Raw genomic sequence first — 23,078 nt, 5'->3', positions numbered from 1 at the left:
TGTCTATTTCAATAAGTTCTCATTAAGAAGAGATTTTCCAAAACCTCTCTCTCCCCCTCTCTGGCACATGCACACACCTAACCCCCACCCCAACCCACCAGCAGGATAATTAGACAGTAGCCTTGATGGTTTTCATATTGAAACCATTTTGTTTACCCATGAACTGCATTACTGCCAGGACCAAATACTCTGCCAATAGTGATGCCAACCCCAGACTTTCTGATAGTCCAGCACACATAACAGACTAATTACTAACCTCCAGAAATACCATCTTTCTGCTTGGCAACTTTTGTTAAACCTTTAAACATAGTAGGTGTTTACAACCCTACCATTAGTAGTCTGTGATGATCTTGCAGTATGTCTGAATCCTGGTTTGGATTAATTGGCAAGATCTCATTCTTTCTTCTGTCAATGTTCTCCAACCAAAGCAACAAACCATGGCTCATTTCATGGAAATCCTACAGTAGAAAGGTGAGTCTTTAGAGATGTCACAAAAATCCAGCATCATTCAGGTGTCATTATTCTCACTGCAGAATCAGGTGTACATAACCGTTGCATAATAGCAGCTTATATATAAGTATCCTATGATATTGATACTATTGTCTCATCTATTTATACCCTAATATTAGCTGATGAGGATGCAAGATGGAGCAGGTGCAGGAAGAAGATAAATTTAAGTGAACCTTAGCAGCTCCAAAGCTCAGCATAATGTCAACAAGAGAATGATCTCGCACATGACAGTACAGACCTGGCACTGCATTAGGGCATCCTGCAGCGAACAGCGCCATTCTTCTATCATACTGCATACACGGTCCCAACGCATGTTCATCTGGGACAAGCGCGCCTGCAGCTTCTTGCTCTCTTCGGTGTCAGCCTGAATGAATTCTGAGCTGCACAGGTTGATGGAAAGGATGATAGCTTTGCGGTTGTCAACTGCTTTCTGCAGTTCCTGGATGTTAAGAAAATAAAAGGAAAACAGGACCCAAAATTCAAGTCACAGGAAGTATGACAGAGACATCAAGAATCACCACCTCTAACCATCAACATTAAAAAGTAATGGGTTTGCTGTCAGTTATCACACAAGGGTAACTTAAGATACCATTTCCCTCTTTACTTGGAGCAGCAGACATCCGTGGTCATTGTGTGGTAACTTTGCAAATGCTCACTCTTTAGCATACTTTAAGTTTTATTGCAAACTAAATTAGAACAAAGTGAATTAAAATTTTAATGACTGAAATGCCTTTAGTCATGATGCAATTTTAAACATCAGAAAATCTGGCTCATACTTCAAATGTCAGAAAGGCAGGAAGGACCTGGCAAAAACCACATAGCTTATTTATACGGAGTCCAGGAAGCTAAACAAAATGTGGGGCAGTCACTGAGAAGCTCCCAAAAAGGCTTTTGCCTCTGTCTGCGGTTTGTTGAAAATTGTGGGGTGTTTTTTTCACAAGTATCAACATAAGTCTGTTACCCATGCTAATCCTATGTTAAAAGATGTACTTCTATTGAAGGAAAAAGCAGTATGCAAAGAGAATGTAAATATGTTATCCTTCTGATTTGTGGAAACATGAACCGTATAAAAGCACTTTGATTTGGTTACGTTGGAACTAGCAAAATAAGCCCTAACTGTAAAGCAGGGTCTGTATGATATGAGGGTCTTCCTTGAGTGAAATAGGATAAGAAAAGAATGATTTTGGAAGATCCTCTTCTCTTATTTTATAGCTTTTTCCTCATAAAGTCCTATGTCACAGTAACCTTCATATAACTGAGTACAGCTCTATTAGATTCTACCTAAAGTCCATTAATGCTTCTCCTAAAGCAATTAGATTCAGCACTGTAGGAAGCATTCTCTCCCTGCAAAATATACACTCCAGGAGTGGAACTTGTTCCTTTTATATTTGGCTTCCATATCATTTGAGGCAAGGGCATGACAGACTGGACCTTGTAATTTGACCTGGTTTTATAGTATAAAGCATCAAAAGTCACAGCCCCCTGGAGAACAAAATGCCAACAGCAAGAGCAAGATGATAACTGCCAGGAAAAAGTAAATATTTGTTTCTTTTAAAAGTAGCTGTGTTTTACCATATGGTGTACTAGAACAGATCTTAATTTAATATGATTTCTAAAGTCACTTTCTCATTTCACTCATTAGCTAAATTGTGCTTTGCAGGACTGGTGGGGATAAGGACTCCATCCGTGAAATGTGGCTGAATTGATAAGGTGTGCTGCAACTTATTTACAGAGCAATTGACTGAAAACAGAGATAAAACCTACTTTTAATTTTTTAATTCGGAGCTCAATGGTTTGTAGGTCTGTGCTGAGATTCAGACAACGGAGCTTCTCTAGGTCCTCTTCTGTCTCTCCCAACCAAGCCCAAATGTTGTTCAGGTCAGAGTTAAACTGCTGCCATTGCTGCAAATTTTGCTTCATTCTTAGTTCTTTGCTTAGAGCTTGAGCCTGGATCAATTCCCATCGATCAATCACACCTGCAGAAACAGAGAAATGTAACTGAGCTACAGTAAAATGATTTAAAGAAAATGGGTAGCCTGAATGAAACATTAACATATCCCAGATTAATTTAAAAAATACTGAGAATCAAGTTTCATATGACAAAAGTAAAGAATCTGGAGAATGGGCCAGGTGATCTAAGATTTTTTTAATCTCTAAATTCTATGACTTTATGCTAGTAAATATTTAGGAACCCTATGTACTATGTGTTAACCTAAAAAGAAAATGATCCAGCTACATTTGCATGCATAATTACCATGAATAAATAAGGACTGTTGTATTTTCAGATGGTTATTCTGATATCTAACCTTTGCATGTAATATTATAGATCATAATATAAGCAGCCACTGAATATATAAGAATGTGTATGAGATGTATATCTGGGTAATTATACCTTTTCATGTATAAATAGATATTATATAAAGGTTTAATTATACATGCAAACATGGACAATCATCCTTTCATACACATGGAGATAGAAGCTTGTACACAAGCTTCATAAATATGAACTACCATAAACTACCATTTCACTGGATGATGCCGGGTATATATTCAAACCGAACACGGCACAGGCTACCTACTCATGTGCTCGTTTGCGTTTTGATTGTAATGCATTGGAGCAGACTTGATTAATCGAGTCTGTTCCGTGTTCTAATTAGAATGTTCCAGCTTTGTCCCGCTGTCATGTCTATTAAGACTCCATGCATTTTAAAATGGTTACGGGAATGCTTTATCTAAACCTCATTGAATGAGCTTTAACTAAAGCACCCAGTGGTCATTTAAAAATATATAGGGGCTTAATACATGTGACAATGAGCCATTTTAATTAAGGCAGATGTCTGGGAACCACTTTACTTAAAACACCCCCCTCCCCACTACCCTGAGCACATGTATAGGTGGCCATTAACTGTTACTCCTTTGCTTTCCATGGAAGGACTGTACATTACTTACCAGCTGTTTGCGTTTCTGTGCTGTTCAGATCAATAAATCCAGATAGCTTCTCCTCTTCTTCTTTCAGCTTGTAACCAAGCCTTTTTACTGAGTCAATGCTCCCACTGCACTCACCTAGAAGCTTCGTCTGTTAAAAAAATACATATTAAGCTATGCCGTGCAGAAATAACTCATGAGTTAAATGGCTGATTACAAAGCAATTTCTATAAAACTTCTGAAGATAGGTCCCAACCTGAAAAGAATGGGAGGAATCCTATAGTTTTAATGATCTGCAAATGATGTACATATAGAGTGGAAATGTTATGATGCATTTAAGCATGGATCTTTTCCATTCAAACTGGAATGGGAACATTTGAATAAAATGTGAATATTGTAATTAAACTACTCACAATAAGTGTTGTTTTATTAATAATTCATATGCAAACTAAGTTACATGATACATATTTGTAACTCATCAGCAAAACAAAATACTACAGTTTAGTCTATAAAAATCTGTTCTTAAACTTTATGTTTTTGGGTTTTTTTTAAAGAATCATTTTTACAGGAATAAATGAATAGGTGAGAAAATACGATGACACTGCACAAATCTAACTGGACAGTCAATTCTAGGACAGGTTGGCAACCTGCTAAGGCTGCAGGCCAGATTAACCTAGCTTGGCTCTGTGGTGGGTGGAAGGGTGCTAGGACCCGCCATTGCCTCCGTTTTTCCCCATGTCAGCATGGGAAAACGTGACTGCTGCCAAAGCCCACTGCCTCCAGCCACCAGGCCTGTGGACTGGATCAAAATGCTCTATAGGCCAGATTTGGTCTGCAGCCTGTAGGTTGCTAGCCCCTTTTGGAGGGTCATAATTGGGTATTTAAAATCACAAACAACTTAACTTTATATAGCATTGGCAATGCGCGTATATGAGGAAGTGCAGCTAATAGGCAGTTATAGCTAAATTACAGCTATTTGTTCTATGGCAAAAGTAATATTTTCAATACCTGTTCTCTCAATAGGTGAGATAGTTATGATACTCACGTAGCCTTTATAACTTAAATCTAGCTCTGGCCCTGTGGGTGTTTTGCTGCGGATGATGTTTTCTGTTTGCTGTATTTGGAAACGGCTGGTATCTAAGGCCTTGTCCAGCTGACGGAGATGTGTTTCCAAGGCACCTGTCTCTCCTACAGCAAAATACATGAAAGTAATGACTATAACTTTGAAACTGTTCAAAATCTTTGCTTTGGTTCAAGGAAACATATAAGGGATGCACTAACCAAGTTAAACAGCATGGAAAAGGTGACTACAGTGGCATGTGTTGAGAAATGACAAAGCAAAATGGTAACTAATTACATGCTAGTGTGTTAGCAGCTTTCCAGAGGACAGATGACTATATTGATGACTGCACTCCCCATGAGGATATTAATCAAAGCTTTCATATTTGCATATAGGTCGACAACCTGTTCTAAAGAGTCTTTCCCCAAAATAATTCTTGATCCCTCTGAAAGACTGAAGTCTTGGCAGGATTTTATGATGTCCCCATACTTTAGTTTTGTGACATTATGCTTTTTCAGATCTAGAAGACTGCCATGGACTGAGTGGAATACTAGTTTGCATCAAGAATCCTATTTCTATTCTACTACAAAGGAGAAAAGCAGTATGTGCCTGCCAAGTGATGCTGCTAGAATTAGACACCGTGTCATTACTCAATGTTTTTGAAACAAGACAAACTTCCCAGAGATCAATTCACCTTTGCAGTGTGTCTGATTTCCTTTAGTTTAGTTACACAGACAAACATCCAAACACTTGTGTGCCTTTCCCCCACTTCTGTCTAACAGGAAACATACGCTGTCCTATCATGTCTCTCAGTGGAGGTAACTGATTAATATCTCTGGGCATCTGAAAACTTTGGAAGCAGTACAGGAAGGGCAGCCATACATCTTTGCCTGCACTTCCTGACGTGCCCTATAAAGTTTCTTTTCGTAGTGTTGTCTAAAATTAAAAAAAAAAAATTTTTAACACTTATTTGCAAAAAAGGAAACAGTGAAACACAGCTGTTTTATCACCAACCATGACCTAGGGATTTGCCCTCATTCTCAGACTTTCATGGGAGCACAAGTACTTTGAAGTCTGTAGTGAAGACTGAGTCCAGCGAGCTCATGAGTGAAGGTATCTGGACATGCACATAACCTCTCCAAGATTCTGTCAGTAGGATGTAAAAAGTGAGAGCTGTCCCCATGATAAATCCTCCACTGTAAGAAGGGCAAACACGTGACCTAATAAAATCTTCACCCTCGCATTATTAAAAAGCTGCTTGGCAAGGAATCACTGTTTCTCCTTCTACTAGTGAGGAACAACTGTTAACACACAACTTATAACAAAGTAAAAAGTTGGTTGGTATAGTTATGCAAGATATAAAGATGTAGACAATGAACTGAGCTTTTTAAATTCAGTTCTCATCCCTTTCCACCTCTGCATCCATCGCCACAGAAACAGAGGAAAAGCAAGTCTCAGGATCCTGTTAAAAGAATTTCTTACTTTAAATCCTTCTTTTATAATAGCCTCCAAACTCTAAGCAGGTCCTACCAATTTGAGCAGAGTACTTCTAATCAGATAGGTTTGGTTAGCCAGAAACTGAACTAAAACACTTTCCACTCCTGTTTCACCCACGTACCCAACAATACCTTTAAGTCTGGTAAGTAAAGCAAGGAATTCTGCATTAACAAGCTTGTGGTAGCATGTGAGAAAATATCTACCTTATGAGTTGTGAGAGGTACAGAAAATGTGCTAAGAAAAGAGGAAATTGTTAAAGGTGTGGAATACGATATTTGGCCTAGCTGTACTCAGGCCTTTTTTATGCCTACCAGAAATATTTCTGAGTGCATTTTCAGTAAGTTTTACATACGCCTCAGGGCTTTCAGGGATCTCTACATCTGCAAAAATAAAAGCATAATCTGAATGGATAGCTCAGCATATGTGCTTCAGTCTCCCTCTAATAGGAAACCCATTTTCCTGGAAAGTGAAGATCATCAGTTTTAGTTTAAGTGACATGCTCCTTTATGGCAAACAGAATATAAAACTGAATCACAGCATGCCTAGTGAAAAGACCATTAGAATCCCAAAAGAAAAAAAAAAAATCAAACCCATTTTTAAATGCTGACAGAAAACTGAAAAGCACAAGGCAGTAACACTCAGGCATCAGGAAAAAAAATCCTTCATTTAGACCTCCCTAATAACAAATAGGACATATTTACAGGCTTCACTTACATTGACATTTTGACTCATTATTAGTATTTATTATGCAGTCGTGCACAGTCAGGCTTGTTATTCTCATAAAAGGTCAAATTCTAAAGTCCTAATTCAGGCAAAGCTCCCAATGATGTCAATGTGAGAGCCTTGCCTGAATAAGGGTTGAGTAAAAATCCACTTAAGGATTTTATGATCTGGCCCAGGGTGTGGATATGTTTCCTTGGAATTTTCTCTTCCCTTTGTCTCATGCTACTTGCTTTCATCCAATCCCATTTCTTTAAGTCAAAGGATTGTTTTAGCTATTAATGCTGCAGATGACAGTTTTATCTGGCAGACAGTGGAGGCACTGAGACAGCCAGTTCCCTCTTGGTCACGCATCGACTACACCCCTGTAAAATTTTAAGCTGCAGTCATCCAGAAGTGCAGAAGTGTCAGAGGCCAGAGGCATCTCTCTAGGACATGTGTTCAAGATCTTCAGGGGCTTCTTAAAATTATTTTCCATATGCTTAACAGCTATCTGGTTGAGTTATCCTACATGTAACGTTTGTTTCCCTTTCCTGAGACAGAGAAGAGAAAGGCAGATAGAGAGAGCGCACACACATGAAAGAGAGAGGGTGGCAAGCTGAGCAATCATACCTGTTATACTAGCTGCTCCTCCAAGATAGAAATCTTTGTCTTCTTGTCCTTCTTCTTCCTCAGAGTGTAGTGCCCTTGAAACAGCTGTCTCCAAGTCCCTACTGAGGTCATAATCATGATCCCATTCCAAGGGGATGGAGTCTACACTAGCAGGAGTATCCCGCCCTGACCTCTCACTTCTCACAGGCTGGGCAAGCGACAGTGAAAGGTTGGAAGAGGGGTGAGGGGAAAGAACACTGTCTGCAGATTTGTCATGCCAGTGTATGTCAGAGAGATCTGCTGATTCATCCAAATCCACTTCTCTGTCAGAGAGGTCATGTTCATCGTCTGTTAGCTAGAAGGAAGCACCAGCACAAAGTCTATTAATTCAACTTGGAGAAACAATGTCCTTTCCTCCTAGGTCAATGAGATAAAAATGTCACTGGGTAACATTCAAGCTGACAGGATGCCAATTTTTTTTAATGCATATAAAATAAAAGGATAAAATGAGTAAGAGGGCTAAGATTAAACTCAGCTGAACTCCTTATTGCTCATCTGTATAGTCTCATGTCTGGTAACTGTCTCCAAACTTATTCCAGATATTATCTTTACAAAGGAAGCAAAACTAGTGCAGTATTTTGGAAACAAATTATAAAATGTATCAAGGAGATTTATCTTGATTATTGCTGTCATTTGTTCTTTTGAGAAACCACCTCTTTTGCTTTTCTTCAGAAGGGCTTTCAAGACAGGTTTTGAAAACCTCCTTGACTTCCTGGCTGCATGTTCACTTTTGGGGGACTTGAATTTTCATCTGCTGTACAGGAGGTAAATGTTTGCCTCCTTACCTCCCCAAGGAATTCAATAACTTTGCTCAACCATGGAATTGACTATAGAGGGTAGAAAGAATTTATATCCCTAGTACTGCACTGTCACTTTTTATTTCTGAAATATTCAGGAAACACTTGTTAATAATGCACAGATGTGCATGATGGCTTACAAAAGCAAGACAGGCTAGGTCTAAAGAGCTTGCACGCTAAACAAGATGTAACCTATCATGAAACAAAAACCATCAGAGAGATGAAGTTATCACAGTTACAACGAATGAAGATGATGGGATATTTTTGCAAGATTGTATAAGTTCTTTTTACTGTCTATAGACAGACAGACAGATAGACATCACCATTGCACCTATAAATTAACAACAAATCCTAAGTAAGTTAAAAAAAGGTTACACACAGGCAGGCGGATCAGTTTCTTGTGGTAGCGTTCCACCCGACCAAAGACTTCTTGACAATAACGCCGCAGCTCATCTAGTTCCTCTTCAATGACAGCTGCGTCCATGGGCTCACATTTCTCTATCAGTTGCTCACCCTGGCCTATTATCTGCTCGATTTTATGGTTGTTCAGTGAGATCTCCTGCTGGAAAGCCTGTGCAGTATGAGAGTCCATGATTTCTTGTTATTATAACTGACATGTTGATTTTAAGTGATTGAGAAAGCTAAGTCTTGGAAAGCTTTACAACTAGGATGGTTTGCAGACCAAACACAACCAGGGATGATTACACATCTTTCATGCCCCATTTACATATTACACTTAAGGCATGGTTAACCAGTTTATCGCATCTTAAATTGTGATCCAGTTACACGTTCAATCAATTAATGAATTAATGGCATGATAAAACAAGGAATAAGCCCATTGTTATTCCACAAAAAATGTGTAATAACTTTATGGTTCTTTCTTATCACACTATTAATTAAATGTATGGCCAGATGCTTCCCTGTGGCTGAGAGCACCATCAGCTGACAAGGCTCCCAGCAACAGGGGTGTGCCATTCATTGCCTGAGCTGCCAGCTTCATCAGCTGTAGGGCTTGCAGTTGTGGGAGCCAGCTACTTGCCAGTGTACAGCGAGCCTGGAATCGCAATCCTGGGCTTCCCCAGCATTAGCAATAAGGTGTAATTGGATCTGATGCTGGATCCCACAATTACAACTCCTGCCGTGGCATGCGCGGCATGGCAGGAGGCGTGACTGTGTGGATCCGGCATCAGATCTTATCATGCCTTGACCTGAACATCTAGGGCTTTTATAGATATGCTCCAGGAAGTGGGGGTGAGGGGGTGGGGGGGGTGGCATTTTAATTAGTACAGCTCCAAGAGCCACACTAATGAATGTACCTGGAGTGTCATGTGTATCAGTGTTCCTGCAGTGAAAAATTGTGGTGGGGGCACTTTAACTAAAGCTTGAATGTTTTTCAGTGCAGGGACACTGATACACGTGACTGGAGTCTGCTGGAAAGCAGTATTTACCATGCTCCAAAAGACTCGATTAATTGAGTCTACTCCAACATACTGTAATTAGAGTACTGGAGCAACCACCTTGCACATATATAGGATCCCTTAGAGAGGCCTTCAGAGAAAGCAAAAACTGGTGGTGACACTTAGGACTCCACAATTAAACTGTCAAATGATCTACCAAAAATAGGAGTCAATGGATTATCTAGTTTTGGATCATGCCAGATTTGGAAAGAACTGTTTTTCAAACAAGCCACATTTATAAGTATACAAAAGTATATATCAATAAAATGGTTAGGAATGGATGCAGTTTCTAAAACTAACACACTAACATATTGTTTTCTATAGTGCTATATACACTGCAGATGTCTCATTGCTCTCAGCAAGCAATTCACATGCTGGTAGTATAAAATCTATTTACAAACAGAGTAGCCATTATGCCCTTGACAATAACTCAGAGGTTTAGGCATTAGAAATTATTTCACTGAGCCATGAAACATCATATACAATCTGAGCATATATATTAACTAATCACTTCCCCGTCATTGTTGTGACAGGGCATTGGCAGGGCCCCCATCTCCCCTGTTTTTACCTGTGGCACAGTATATGCTGATCTTGGTGTTCTGGATATCATTCCTTGTAGCTGTGGGTGAGAGTCTGAAGTAACAATCTGAGGGATTCTTTGGGTTAATGACTGTCCTTGAACTCAAGGGGCTAGACCTGATGGCCCAGAAGGCCCCTTCCAACCCTATGTTTCTAGAAACCTCAGGACTTGCAAGTGATCATCTACACTTTTTGAAAATCTGTATTTAACTAAGGTGGCCAGACAGGCACATGACATTTCCTCTCTATCTCACTGCAAGGAAAGCACCTTTGGAAGGCTCACAGCATCCTGTGATCCTGTCTGAAATGCCAGTGCTGGGGATTGTCTTACAAGTACAAGGCTTTAATTGCATGGAAAAATACTTTTCAGGGGCCATTTCTTACACTCTCCTCTTCTGCTTATTTAGTTTTGATAACAGACCATTTTCTCTCTCCTACCTTGAGCTGCTTTATCTTTGCTTGGACATCACACTCTGAGAAGTGTTCAATATTGGTAAGCTGCAGGTCCATCTCTGTTAGCCAGACTAGAATATTGTCACGGGCTGTCTCAAACTCCTCACGCTGACCAATAAAATGCTGAACAAACAGAAAAGGGGAGGGGAAACTTAGGATGCCAAATTATCTAGCTTTCATATATACTATCCTTACAGTCTAACTGAAAATGAATCTGTTCTCTTCTCGTACCCCCTCCAGAGTCTTTCAAGTTCCCATCTCATGCTTTTGGCTGTGACTAGTAAAGCTACAAAGTTCAGATGCAAGTAAACATTCTCACTCTTCTCTTCCAAGAAAGAGCAAACTATCTAGGTTCATCTCCTGCAAGCTCTCACTTCACCACATTAGAAAGAGAACCCATGAAAATTCTGCCTGCAGAAAAACAAGATGTAAAACCCAGACAAAGAGAAAACTGCATGAGTTTATGATCTTAGAAGCTTACAATATACTCCGTGAATACAGGGCAGTGCTGAAAAAACACCCTGAAATGGAGACATACCTTTAGTCTACGCAAGATGGAGGCGACTCGCTTTTGTAAGTTGTCCCATCGCTGGTTCCCTTCATAGACCATCTGCTTGAGGCTGCAAGCGGAGTCAGTGCGATTCTCTCGGGCCAGACGGCGGTACTGTTTGTTAATCAGCTCCAACTGAGTCAGACTTTCATGTACCTGTCTCTGGAAGGCCTAACACAACAACAAAACATACCATCAGACACTCAGCCCCTGAAACTATTAAATGCAAATAGTGCCTCAGTTTGTTCTTGGTCTTAGGACTGCCATTGAGGGAGGTCAATTGTCAAGGTTAAGCCCCCAACATTCCTGGATACTCAGTCAAAACTAGACAGTTTACTCTCAAAAGGGCAATTTGGTGGTGTGCGGGCTGGGCCGCCCATTTGCACAACCCCAGTAACTCCAACATTGGTGAAAATGTTTGGTGGAACAGATCCTGACTGAAGGATTGGGGCTTTTAGACTAGAAAGAGCTACGAGAAACACTGTGTTACAAATCCACAAGTTGGAATGCATTCGAATCCTCCTGTCAGAATGACAGACAAGTGCAATTTTATCCCATGAATGAGGTTATGTCCTTTCTAACAATTCTTAAGCCTGCTTCTTTGAGAGCAGGGAGTGTGTGAACTGTGGGAGTGTGTGAATTATGAACTAGTTCAAAAGTGCCTTAAACAGTTAGAGTGTTTCAAGTTATACTGACTTGAACTAAACTTCAAGTTTGCCATGGGGAAAGAAAAACAAAACAAAACAAAAAAGCACATCATTTTTCTGTAGACAAGAAAGCCAAAATTCCTTTGGTTTCACAGAATTTCTCTAACCTCAATGAATGTCTACAGTAATAACACTGGATAGATGCCAAAAGATGAATCTGTCAATAGTGTGAATAATAACTATACATTCACTGGAATGGCATTCAAGGCATTTTTTACCTTCCGTATACAGGTGTGCACATATTTATTTGCACAAGTACTCATAGAAAGAACATTTTGTCAGTATTTATAAAATCCTATATTTGAGAAAATGCTTGTGCCACATGTTCAAATCCTCCTTTCAGTCAGAAAAAACTTCAGTCAACCAACGCAAGAGCAGAAACACTAATGCGACTTAGGCTGTCAAATAAACTATGTGAATAAAAAAACCAAACAAACTCTCAAAATCAGTCAGAGAAAGCAGGCTGTGATTCATCCAAAGGTAGAAATATGTTAAAAATGTGTTGGATTATGGATTAACAGTTTCTTAAAAGCAAGGTTTCATTGGTTGGTATTTTGTGAGTAGAAAAAAAAGACTCAGGGATAGATCTAATAGTTTTGTAGATGCTTCCACTTAAGGCATTGTAATGCTTATAAATTAGGCACTTTGCCCCTAGTAGGGAGATCAGACAAGGTTAAGCCACCAACGTGCCCAGCTAGTCAATCAATGAAAAAAGTTTTCTGTATCAAAAAGGACCATCCAGATTGCCTAGGCACTTAGAGGTAGCCAATAGGAAGTGCCAGAGTCTGAACTGTAGCTCTGAAGCTTAAACACCTGACTCAGTGCAAAACATTAGGCACTTTCAATGGATCCAAGTGCATCTACAAGGAAGATGCTTAACTGATAGGACCACTGAATTCAGTGGACCAGTGACTACTGCTAGTGTTATTTCTATTCTTTTAACCAATGGCTGTTTAACTGTAAAATACATAAATAGGTCTAGAAATGGGGACTAGAACCCAAGTTTCCCCCTTCTATGGGGTGTCATCAGAGCTACAGCCAGTCTTCCTGTTGCTTTTCATTCTGGCCCCATGAATCATGGAATTGTGGTTGTCTAGTGTCTCAGCTTCTACAGGAGGACAACCCCACCAGTTTAGGGCACTACCTAGTGGTTAGGGTTCTCTCACAGAAAGTGGCAGAATAAAGGATCGAGTTTCCTCACATGGATGAGGGCCTGCATCCTTTCCTGCACGAATGATTTGATTGCTAGACTATCGCACTAAAGGTGGGCCCATCACCAATGGTCCAGAGTGACTATAGAATTCTGTACTGAACTTGATGCTGTTGGTGTCAACCAAGTAAGTGTCTTGTGAATGCTTCACAGATCAGGGTTTTTGATGGAGTTGAGATACTTCCCAGAACCACTGGACCACTTTTGGAGCATGCTCAAAAGCTGTGTAAATGTCCAAGAACCTTTTCCATCCAAAATGGAGATGCTCAAATGGCTTTGGGACTGCTGGAGAAGAGTCAATATTGATCATTTTTGTAAGTTCAGCAGAAATCAGACAGTGAGGTCCTGTTTCAGTGCTCATGCGAATGATTTGGATCTGGCTGAAAGTGTGTTACATACTTAACTCATCTCTCTTAAGGACATGTTTAGACAATTAATTGCCTTTTTACTCCCAAGTGCCTAGTTTTACAAATCTGCATTTTGCACAGCTGTAGGTAGCAAAGAAACCCTGGCAATAAGGAATACTAGAGGAAGAGACATGAGAACACTGGAAAACAAATACTCTTTATATGCTACAGTCCTTGATACAAACGCCTGAAGGAGTGCTCAGTTATTTCAACCTGAAAAAAAGCATTTGTGTCTAAGAAAGCCCTAGACAAAGGTAAAGGAGCTGGGTTGAAACAACAGCAGTATTAAATGGGCCTTGTCACTACTGTAACCCCCCCAAGTTTAGACGCCAATTAAATTAAAAAATAAGCAGTTTGGCTACTGGAGTAAAATGCAAGTGGCAAGGTCAGTCAAAAGAGCAAAACATAGAAGACAAGCGGATTCTTTTATGGGAGAGGTTTAAATCTAACTGCATGTCTTCTATCATCTCTGAGGATTTAAGAACATTATTCTACAACTGTGTAATTTTACAGTTGCTCTTTCACCTGTTATCAAGTCGTGTCCAGCAAAAGAACAGGTGTGGGTGTTCTTCAGTTCAGCCTTACAATAATTCATTTGTTCCTTTTTCTCTCTGTAATCACACAGCAGCGAAATATTGGACTGCAGCGTGACTTTGTGCAATAGAGTCCACAATAATCTTGTGTAATACACTGCAGGACTGAAAATATTCTAACCTATTTTGTTACTGCTCTCATAGACTTTATAGCTAATCGATGGTGTGAACAGGAGGATAAAATTAGATCAAAATTAGTTTTGATACAATCAAGAGAAATTCACTTTCACATTTATGATCCGGGAGGACCCCACTACATGTGAGTAGTAGGAACACTATTTTGGGATTTATATCTCTACCTTATGATAGCTGTAGAAGCTGTTTGCAACTGTGACAATTCAAAAAAAGAACTAGACAAGAAACTGAACTGTTTTCTGAAGAACTGTTGCTATATTCTCCTCTTGCATTCTTCTTGCCTGTAGTTTGTACTATTTATATAATCAGAAATTCACTGATCTGCCTGAGAGTACAGCATGTGCGGGGCAGAAGGGGAAAGGTGGTGCAAAAAAGGTAAGAAAGGGTACATGCAGCCAGACTTCAGGTAGAGACAGGTCAGCTGTGAAGGTTAGAGATAGATGAGATATGCATGGTACTCTCTCATATACAGTAACTCATTACATGTGTTATTTAAGCCCTGGTTACCGAATGGAGGGATGATGGAACGAATGGGAAGACGGTCTGAAACAGAATATACATTTTTCCAAAGAGTATCTTTCTTAACGTTAATATTATATAGTAGCCTTTTGCTTCACTACTATAAAAAGGTCTGTGTGTGTTTCAGTAATGAACCCTGATCATAGTTCCCATAGGTTTGTACATAAGTAATAAAATCTGAGCCTGGCTAAAGCCATTCCAGAAAGCTTTTTCCTTCAGCTTTAAATTACGCCACTTCCCCCAGAGCAAAGCAAGCCATGAATAAAAATGTTCGCATTTAAAAAAAAATATTTATACTTTAAGAGGATTTGATTAGTTAATAGCATTTGACTTCTTGGACTGCTGAAATAATGGCTCAGATTTATTATTTTCATAATTAATTTCTTTTTTCTTATCTAGAATATTTCCCTTATAATTAAGTAGGAGACCATCAACTGTGACAAATCACCTGAATAGTCTGCAAAAGTTCCATTTATTTCACATCATGCTTATCTCACTGTAGTTATGTTACCATTGAAGGGCAGTGATTAACTAAAGGCACCAACAAAGGCCTCAATCTTGTGAGTGCTTTAGCACACACTTTGGTTTATGTCATTGACACATATCAGCAGACTTCTGATTATATCAATACTGCAAACTAAAGACGAAAAGAATGTTAGAAGAGAATATAGCAACAATTATTCAGAAATCAGGGACTACTTGTATATAAAATTATTTGTAAATTACAAGTGCTCAAAAGATTAGGCTCAAAAGAGGAAACGTGGTAAATCTACAAATATCTGACTTTAAATAAAGAGGAGTTATTTGGGATGGTAGTCTACAGGCCATTATAGGGTGTGGACACAAAGAACATTTGAAATGTTTTAAGCAACTCTGAAACATCTTTGAAATGTTTCAAAAGCTGAGCATACAGGTGGGATAAAAACGGTCAAAAAAAAAATGTACCTGGAGGATTTGGGTAGGAAGGGAGTGGAGCCAAAAGCTCCTGGGAGATGGACCAATGATAGCGTGCTCCACTCCCTTTCCCTATGGGGAAAGTAGAGTTTGCAGCCCCTCATCATGCCCCCTGGCTGGAGAGATTCTGAAGGACTTCAACTGAGAGGCAGACAGGGGCTATATGTCTTTCCATGGGTGAAATGCTTCATTTTTTAAAGTAATTCCAATATTATAGCCTGAAATGTCTCAAACGTTACATCTGCTCACTCACATAAGAAGAGGTAATGGGATGAACTTAAGGAACAGGAAGAAGATACAAAGTGAATATCAGAAAAGGTTTCTTGGCAATGAGATTTCTTAAGCTACAGAACTATTTTCTTCCAAGGGAAATAACTGAAAGCCTGTTGATTAGGGATATTTAAAAAATGATGGTGGACAAAACACTGGACAGTGAGCTGCAGGAAACAAGTGTGCACTGGCAGGTAATAGAAGCCCAGTAGGCATTTTTTTAAATTTCTTGCTAATATACTTTTTTAACTATTATTAAAATGGTTAGTGGGAACAGCTGCAGAATCATCAACTCTGCTGTATTAATACAGCATCTCTGTTGAGCAACTTATGTTCTGAAAGGAGAAGAACCAGCTGGCTGCTGTAATGGGATCTACAGATATTAAATTTCAAGCATCATAAGTTACCTCAAATTTCTTTAGCTCTTCCTTAGCAACTGTATACAACACACCAGAGGAGCTGGGGAAGGCAGCTGTCCTCTCAGAAATTTTTAGCCAGTCTTCAAATCGAGAATAGTCATCCAAGAACTTTTGCCACAACCGCCATGTCTCTTCAATTCTGCAAAGAAAAATGGAAAAATTAGGGCATGTTTAGATTGGAGGTCATTTGCCTTGCATTACTCTACTGGATCATCAGCTAGAAAAGGGAATCAGCATTGCATCAAACAATAATTGGATCTTAACCAAAACTTGACAGGAGAGTTTATAAATGGATCACATAAATAGCTGACTGAATCCAGCTTGCACTGGAATAAGGCAGAAGGGTGTGTGTGTGTGTGTGTGTGTGTGTGTGCATAAAAGAACACAATGGGTGTGTCCCCACAAGCCATTTGAGGTGCCAAAAACTGCACACGCTGCACATGCAGGCATTTGTTGCGCTGCTAATTTGCAGCGTGGCAGGTTTTTTTGACACTGGGAGATCCTGGTGTCAGAAAAGTCCATGCCAAAAAAAAGCAGGACAGTGTATTTGGTGGCAGCATGTGCTACCCATAATTGGAGCCTAGCCAGCCAGAGCCTTGCTTTGGCTGTTGGCCAGGAGCCGTGAACCTGAATCACCACTGCTGGAGCTCCAGGAGGCTCCCAGAACCCCAGGTAATGCACCCAGAACCCCAGGTGCTGACCCCAGCCACCTCTACCCCACCCAGGGCAACTTACTGTGTGCCAGTGTGCATGTGGGGGCATTTCCTGGGGACAACCAGCAGAGGCACAATATGTGCCATTGCTATCTGTCCCTGAGGAATGCATGTTCCTGTTTGTGGGAAAGCACCCAATGGGTACATTTACATGTTCAATTAGTGTGTCATGATAAACTCTGGTGCAGTTCGCACCAGAGTTAACTACTCCTGGGCACAGTGTCTACATCTGCACCTGGGACCACAGCAGTTTGAACTGGAGCAGAGCAGCCCTGGTCTGGCAGTAGGCTAAGGGGGTCTGCCCTGGGGTCTGGATTGTGGCTTCAGGCAGCAGAGGGACTGGCCAAGTTTAGTGGAACATATTTGTGCCACTGCTATTTGTCCCCGAGCAACCCCCTGCATGCGTACCCCTGCACACGGCAAAAGGGACCTGGGTGGGGTAGGGCCCAGCAGCCTTACCTGGGATCCTGGGAGCCTCCTGGGGCAGCAGCAGTGCCAATCTGGCCATTTGGAGCCTGGCTGGCACCCAGAGTGTAGTTCTAGCCAGCCAGACTCCAGTCTCTGGCAGCAGCACATGCTGTTGCCACATGTGCCACTCCTTTTTTTCTGGTGGCAGCTTTTTTTTGACTCAAGGATTTCCTGGTGTCAAAAAATCCTGCCATGCTGCAGATTAGCAGCATGGTGCATGGGTGCACATGCCCCATGTGCGGTGCCACAAATGGCTTTGAGGCACTGTAAATTGCACGTGTGCGCTCATGAAGATGTGCCCAATGAGCATGTCTAAAAATCTGGCTAGGTTATTTGACAGCTTCAGAAATGTAGCTTTATGTATGCTAATTACACCTACACCAATAGCCTACAGACCAGAAATTTTTCATTAAATTAAAATAAAGAATCAAGTTATTCCTATAGCAACTAAGAAGTTGCAAAGGGAATTGTAAAATTTACAAGAGACAGTTATCTAAGAAGATGAAATATATTGCTGCTCTTTAAAAAGAAACATTAGAAAAATCATTAAGTATATCCACCCTATATTACCCTGAAGTGCACACAACATTCCGTTTTGACAATATTTTGTTATTATACACAAGTGAAAGATAAAATGGGAGTTCAAATGGCATCCACTTCAATTAGAAGACAATTCTGTTATACTTAGATGTGTAACAGAGCCATTCAGTTGAAATGGCAGACCTCTGGAATTATACACAACCTCACTGATTCAATGTGCTTCTGTACACATATAAAGTTATATTTGTGCAGAACCCAATATAAGATCAAAGTAGGGAGGTTATCTGTTTTTAAATTCCCCAGGAATTGCAGAAAAAGAGAGCTGGGAGGGACCTCACCTCTGTTCTCTTGAAGGTTCAACATACTTAAGAACAGATGTATCAAACTCATCTGGACCTGTGGGCTGGATGGTTGTTGTAGAGCTGGTCCACAGGCCAGATAAGCATGGAGCTACCATCTAAATGCCTGATCCAGAGTATGTGACACCTGGTTGGGTTTGTCTGGGATGCTGGTCCTAGTGAGTACCATGAAAAAATGCCTCTCCCCTCAGCTCTTGTACCCTCCAAGTCTTCCCTTTCCTAGATAAACCCAGTTGTTTCAACACTCATTCATATATCAAGTTTTATTAAACCTTTTTTATTCTTGTTCTTTTCTGGACTTCCAATTTCTTTCTAAACTTCTTCAAGCATGCTTCCAAAAACTGTACATTATACTCCACGTAAAGCCCCACCAGGGCCAGTAGACCTTTTCTGCTCTGCACACAACATTCACATTAATACATCCCAGAGTAACATTTCCTTTCTGCATCTGCTCCAATATCGTTGACTTGTATTCAATTTGCAGTCCACTATAAACACTAAACCTTTTTTTTCCTGTTATTGCTCCCTAGCCATACATCCCCCATTTTGCTGTTGTATGCATCTAACTGAATGGAGGAGAAACCACATAGTTTCTTTCCAAACTGGAATAGTCAGTGCTATCTCCTACTTTCCACGTGGTTTTAACTTACTTAAGTCGCCTTTCCATTGACATTGCACAGATGTTTCTCCACCTTCTGTCCAGGTTCCGTGTGGCCTGCTGGATGGAGTCGCACTCTGTTTCTGTGGCACAAGCATCACAGTCATGGAGGAGCACTTCACACAGGTTGAGAACGGATGCAACTCCAGTGCTGTGTTTTTCAATGTCCCTTTGAAGTTCCTGCAGGCCAATAAATCAAATCTTAAACAGATAAGACAAAACTATATGCTTCTTGAAAATAGGGAGCCCTTTTTACCTAAAAAATAAATAAGTAAATCAGAGTTTTTAAGAAGCAAGGATAAATGAGTACTAAACTACCCAGTCTGCTTAAATACTACTGTGACGTTACATACAATGAAACAGGTTAGCAGCAGTAGGAGATAGCACAGACCTCCAACTCGGTATTTCTTGAGGACAAGTTGCTGTAAATTGTCAAAGCTCAGTGAAGCCAGTAGAGCTATTAGAATTAACATCTGTTGAAGATCTGTTACCAGAATGCTGAAGTAATAGTGATACACGTTAATGAGGCAAAACTCCTATCACTGTCATTGTGTGGACAGGACTGTATATTTGCTGAATTCCTTCTAAGAGTGAAAAAGCTGCAATCAGAATAACAAGAATAAAAAGGTTTATTCTGTTAGATCGGCTTGTAGGTATTCACAATTCATGATTCTAAAAAACTTTGAAACTTATATGACGTGCTGCTCCAGGTTTAGCCCTCTGTCCTGGCTGAAATGTAAAAAGCTTGTATGTCTGGGCATGGACAGAAGTGACACTTTTTGCCTAATCTAGCCACAGAAAGCAGTTTACAGACGTGACCAAACACAAGTGCAGAGGGGTCAGATTAAGATGTTTCAAAACAAAGCATCTTCTGTAGCACCTGTTTGTGCTGTCTTCCAGCCTGTCACTGTTTTCAGAATGGGAGGGGGAAACAGAGCAGAGGTAGTTCGGGTTGGGATTTTTTTAGCCCCTGCTGGAGGATGGGGCAGGTATATTTGAGCCCCCCACCCTGAGGTAAGAGGGTTCCAATTCACCCACTACCTTCTCCAGTGCTGGCTGGGGAACCCCTAAAACAAGCTCCCTCTGCTCGCTCTCCCCCCTCCCATTCTGAAACAGGGACAGGTTGTGAGACAGGAGGGGCTATTGCTAGAGGAAACCAGCTGCAGGCTTGTAGCCTGCAGCTAGATTTCTCTCCCCCCTGAAACCAACAGTGAACTTCTGTTTGGTCCAGGGTATTGTTGCAACTCAGAACGCTTCCTGCAAAGCATTCTCAGTTACAGCGGGAAGCTGCATTTCTGTCTGCACCCTAAGTTTATTTTCCTTTTTGACCTTCATAAACACAAGCCACATATCTGTAGCTCACTGGTCTCACATTTTCAGATGAGTGGATGTCGTGCTGAAGGTTCAAGAAACATGACAACTTGACATATGCATAACAACTAGGGCTGTGCGAAGCTTCGGTCCCTGATTTGATTCAGGGGAGATTCAGCCCGATTTGGTGGCCGAATCTCTGAATCCAAGTCGAATTAGAGGACCCTTTAATCTCTCCAAATCGAATCAGAGAGATTCAGAAAGATTTGCGATTCAGACATCAAGACAGCTTTAAATATTTATTCTACATACCTCTATGTAGCAGGACCTCATGAATGCTGTGATGCTGGGGCGCATGGAGCGTCTCATAGAAGCACAGGGGGCACTCCCTGGTGGACCCAGAAGTGGACCGGAAGTATTTCTGGGTGTGTACTCTGGGTTTGCTGCCAAGCACACAGGGAGCTCCACCGTGCTCCTGTGGGACGCTCTATCCACCCCAGCATCACAGTCATCATGAGCCACGCCTGCTACCTCAAGGTATATAGAAAAAACTTTTAAAGTTGTGTCTGTCTGAATCGCTGATTCTCCAAATCAGTAACAAATCTTCAGATTTGGATTTGGCCGAATTGAATCCGGGACAGTGATCCAAATCAATTAATTGAATCACTGTCCCCGATTCAGGCCAAATACAAATCGACTATGGCCTGTTTCACACGCCCCTAATAACAACTAGTTAGCTGCCCAAACTCTATGCTACATTCCAAAGCCAGCACTTCAATTTCCACATTAAGCTCGCTCTATTATGGTCTTTTATAATACATTTTATCATGCTTCCTCAAAGCAATTGTTTTGTACCAGCAGAATGAAAGAAATAATTGCAGTCTCCACTCAGAAAGACATCTGGCAAGATAAGCCTAAGTTATTTGACCTGGTCCCATAACTCTTCACTAGTCTTCTATAAAAATCTGGAAATTTTGTGGCAGATTTTTTTGTAAAGTGGACAATTAAATAAGAAAACAAGTGACACAATGGGCACATCTACATGAGGCTTACTGCGCAGTTGACCAATTAAGTCTGCAGCAAACGTCTTGGCGTCTACACTTGCACCTCTATTAGGGTGCATGAAACTAATACACTTCACAGCAGGGTAGGACTTGCATTCCTCCTGCTGAGGATTTTTTTGTGCACAGTAGCATATGTGGAAACACTGCACTGGTTGGCTGTGGCACAGGGTGCCTCAGTGCAGCTGGCACACAGCCACCTTGTGACTCAGACAGCCTCCCCATAGCCCAGGAGCAAAAAACTGAAAAGCAAATTGCTCTACAGTTTATTTGTGCACATCAGGTGCATGTATAGATGTGCCCAACCAGTACCAAACAGCATCTAAACAGTTCATTTTAGTATTACATTTGCCCAGGGAATATGTGATTATGATGAAATACACATTTAGTAGATGCTTTTCCTATAAGTCTCAAGAGTCAACCATTAAAAATAATGGAAGTTGAGACTTTGGGGCATCAATCTTACCATGATAGATTTTTATGATAAATTCCAAAGTCTTGAAATTGTAGAGTACAGAGGGTCCTACTGCTATTTAATCAAGTGAATATATATGATTTCTCCCTCTCAACTTGCACAACTTTATTATTCTCTTACATATGGTACAGTATAAACAGACTAATCTTTTTGAGACGTTGGCACGCTGTGCAGCTTAGACTAATTTCCAGTTAATTTTTCCACTTTTTAAGAGGAAACTCAAAAATAAGTCAACTCAAAAATGGAAGATTTTTATTCTGACAGTCAATCCACAGGTGAACACTGAAGTATTTTATAAATCCCACTCTTTTCTGGCAAGTGATTTTGTTGTATACTTTCATTTACTTCCAGTGTTTTACACAAAAGTAATATGCAAAACCTTTCAATAGCTATACCCAGAATTGCAGAATTTTGCAGTTCTTATTGCCATCATTATTTCATGGCTGGAGTGCTACCAAGTATGTGAAGGGTTCAGGGCAACTGAAGGCATTGATCATGCACAGTCTTTTTTATTGCTCATTTCACTGATGCAAATGCTTCATATTGAAATTACACTTCCCAATAACCATCAGTGTAGGACTGAATGTGAATATTAGACTGATTGTGTGACAGTGATCTGCCATTTTTTGCTGACTACTGACTACCTTGAGATTGTACCTTGGGTTACAAAACAGCTTGATAAAGACAGCCATCAACACTACCAGAAAGTTGTATTTTCTGTAGTAGAGACGGGTAAGAATAAATGCCATTGTACAGTGCACTAATGGGATTTAATTTGGAATATTACATGCATTTCTCATCACCCATGTTCATGAAAGGCATATTCAAAAGTGGAACAGGTGCAGAGAGAGCTATTGGGAAGATGAGAGGAATGAGAAGTGTGCCTAATAAGAAGAGATCAAGAGAGACAGTGGCTTGTTTATTCTAGCAAAATGAAGACTGAAGGAAGACACAACCACTTTCCACATATATGTTTCTGAGAGAGAAGAGCTATTTAATGATGCTGGCACATCAAAAAAATGACAAACTTGCCATACATAAAATTTAGACAACAATTTAGAAGGTTTCTAACAATGGAAA

General features: G+C 40.4%; 1 protein-coding gene across 1 annotated transcript in view; it reads right to left on the bottom strand.

Annotated features, from left to right (window-relative positions):
• SYNE1 (spectrin repeat containing nuclear envelope protein 1) overlaps positions 1-23,078 on the bottom strand; it is a 522,133-nt gene that overhangs the window by 11,349 nt on the left and 487,706 nt on the right. The window contains 12 exon segments of the mRNA XM_025205597.1: positions 330-458; positions 749-949; positions 2,275-2,486; positions 3,460-3,586; positions 4,481-4,623; positions 6,304-6,372; positions 7,325-7,658; positions 8,540-8,731; positions 10,635-10,772; positions 11,188-11,370; positions 16,402-16,552; positions 19,144-19,331. Coding sequence (XP_025061382.1) covers positions 330-458; positions 749-949; positions 2,275-2,486; positions 3,460-3,586; positions 4,481-4,623; positions 6,304-6,372; positions 7,325-7,658; positions 8,540-8,731; positions 10,635-10,772; positions 11,188-11,370; positions 16,402-16,552; positions 19,144-19,331 — 2,067 coding nt within the window.

The sequence above is a fragment of the Alligator sinensis genome, unplaced genomic scaffold (assembly GCF_000455745.1).
Source record: "Alligator sinensis unplaced genomic scaffold, ASM45574v1 scaffold1177_1, whole genome shotgun sequence".
Classification (NCBI taxonomy): domain Eukaryota; kingdom Metazoa; phylum Chordata; order Crocodylia; family Alligatoridae; genus Alligator; species Alligator sinensis.
The sequence above is the reverse complement of the archived record's forward strand: the minus strand, read 5'-3'. Positions and strand labels throughout refer to the sequence as shown.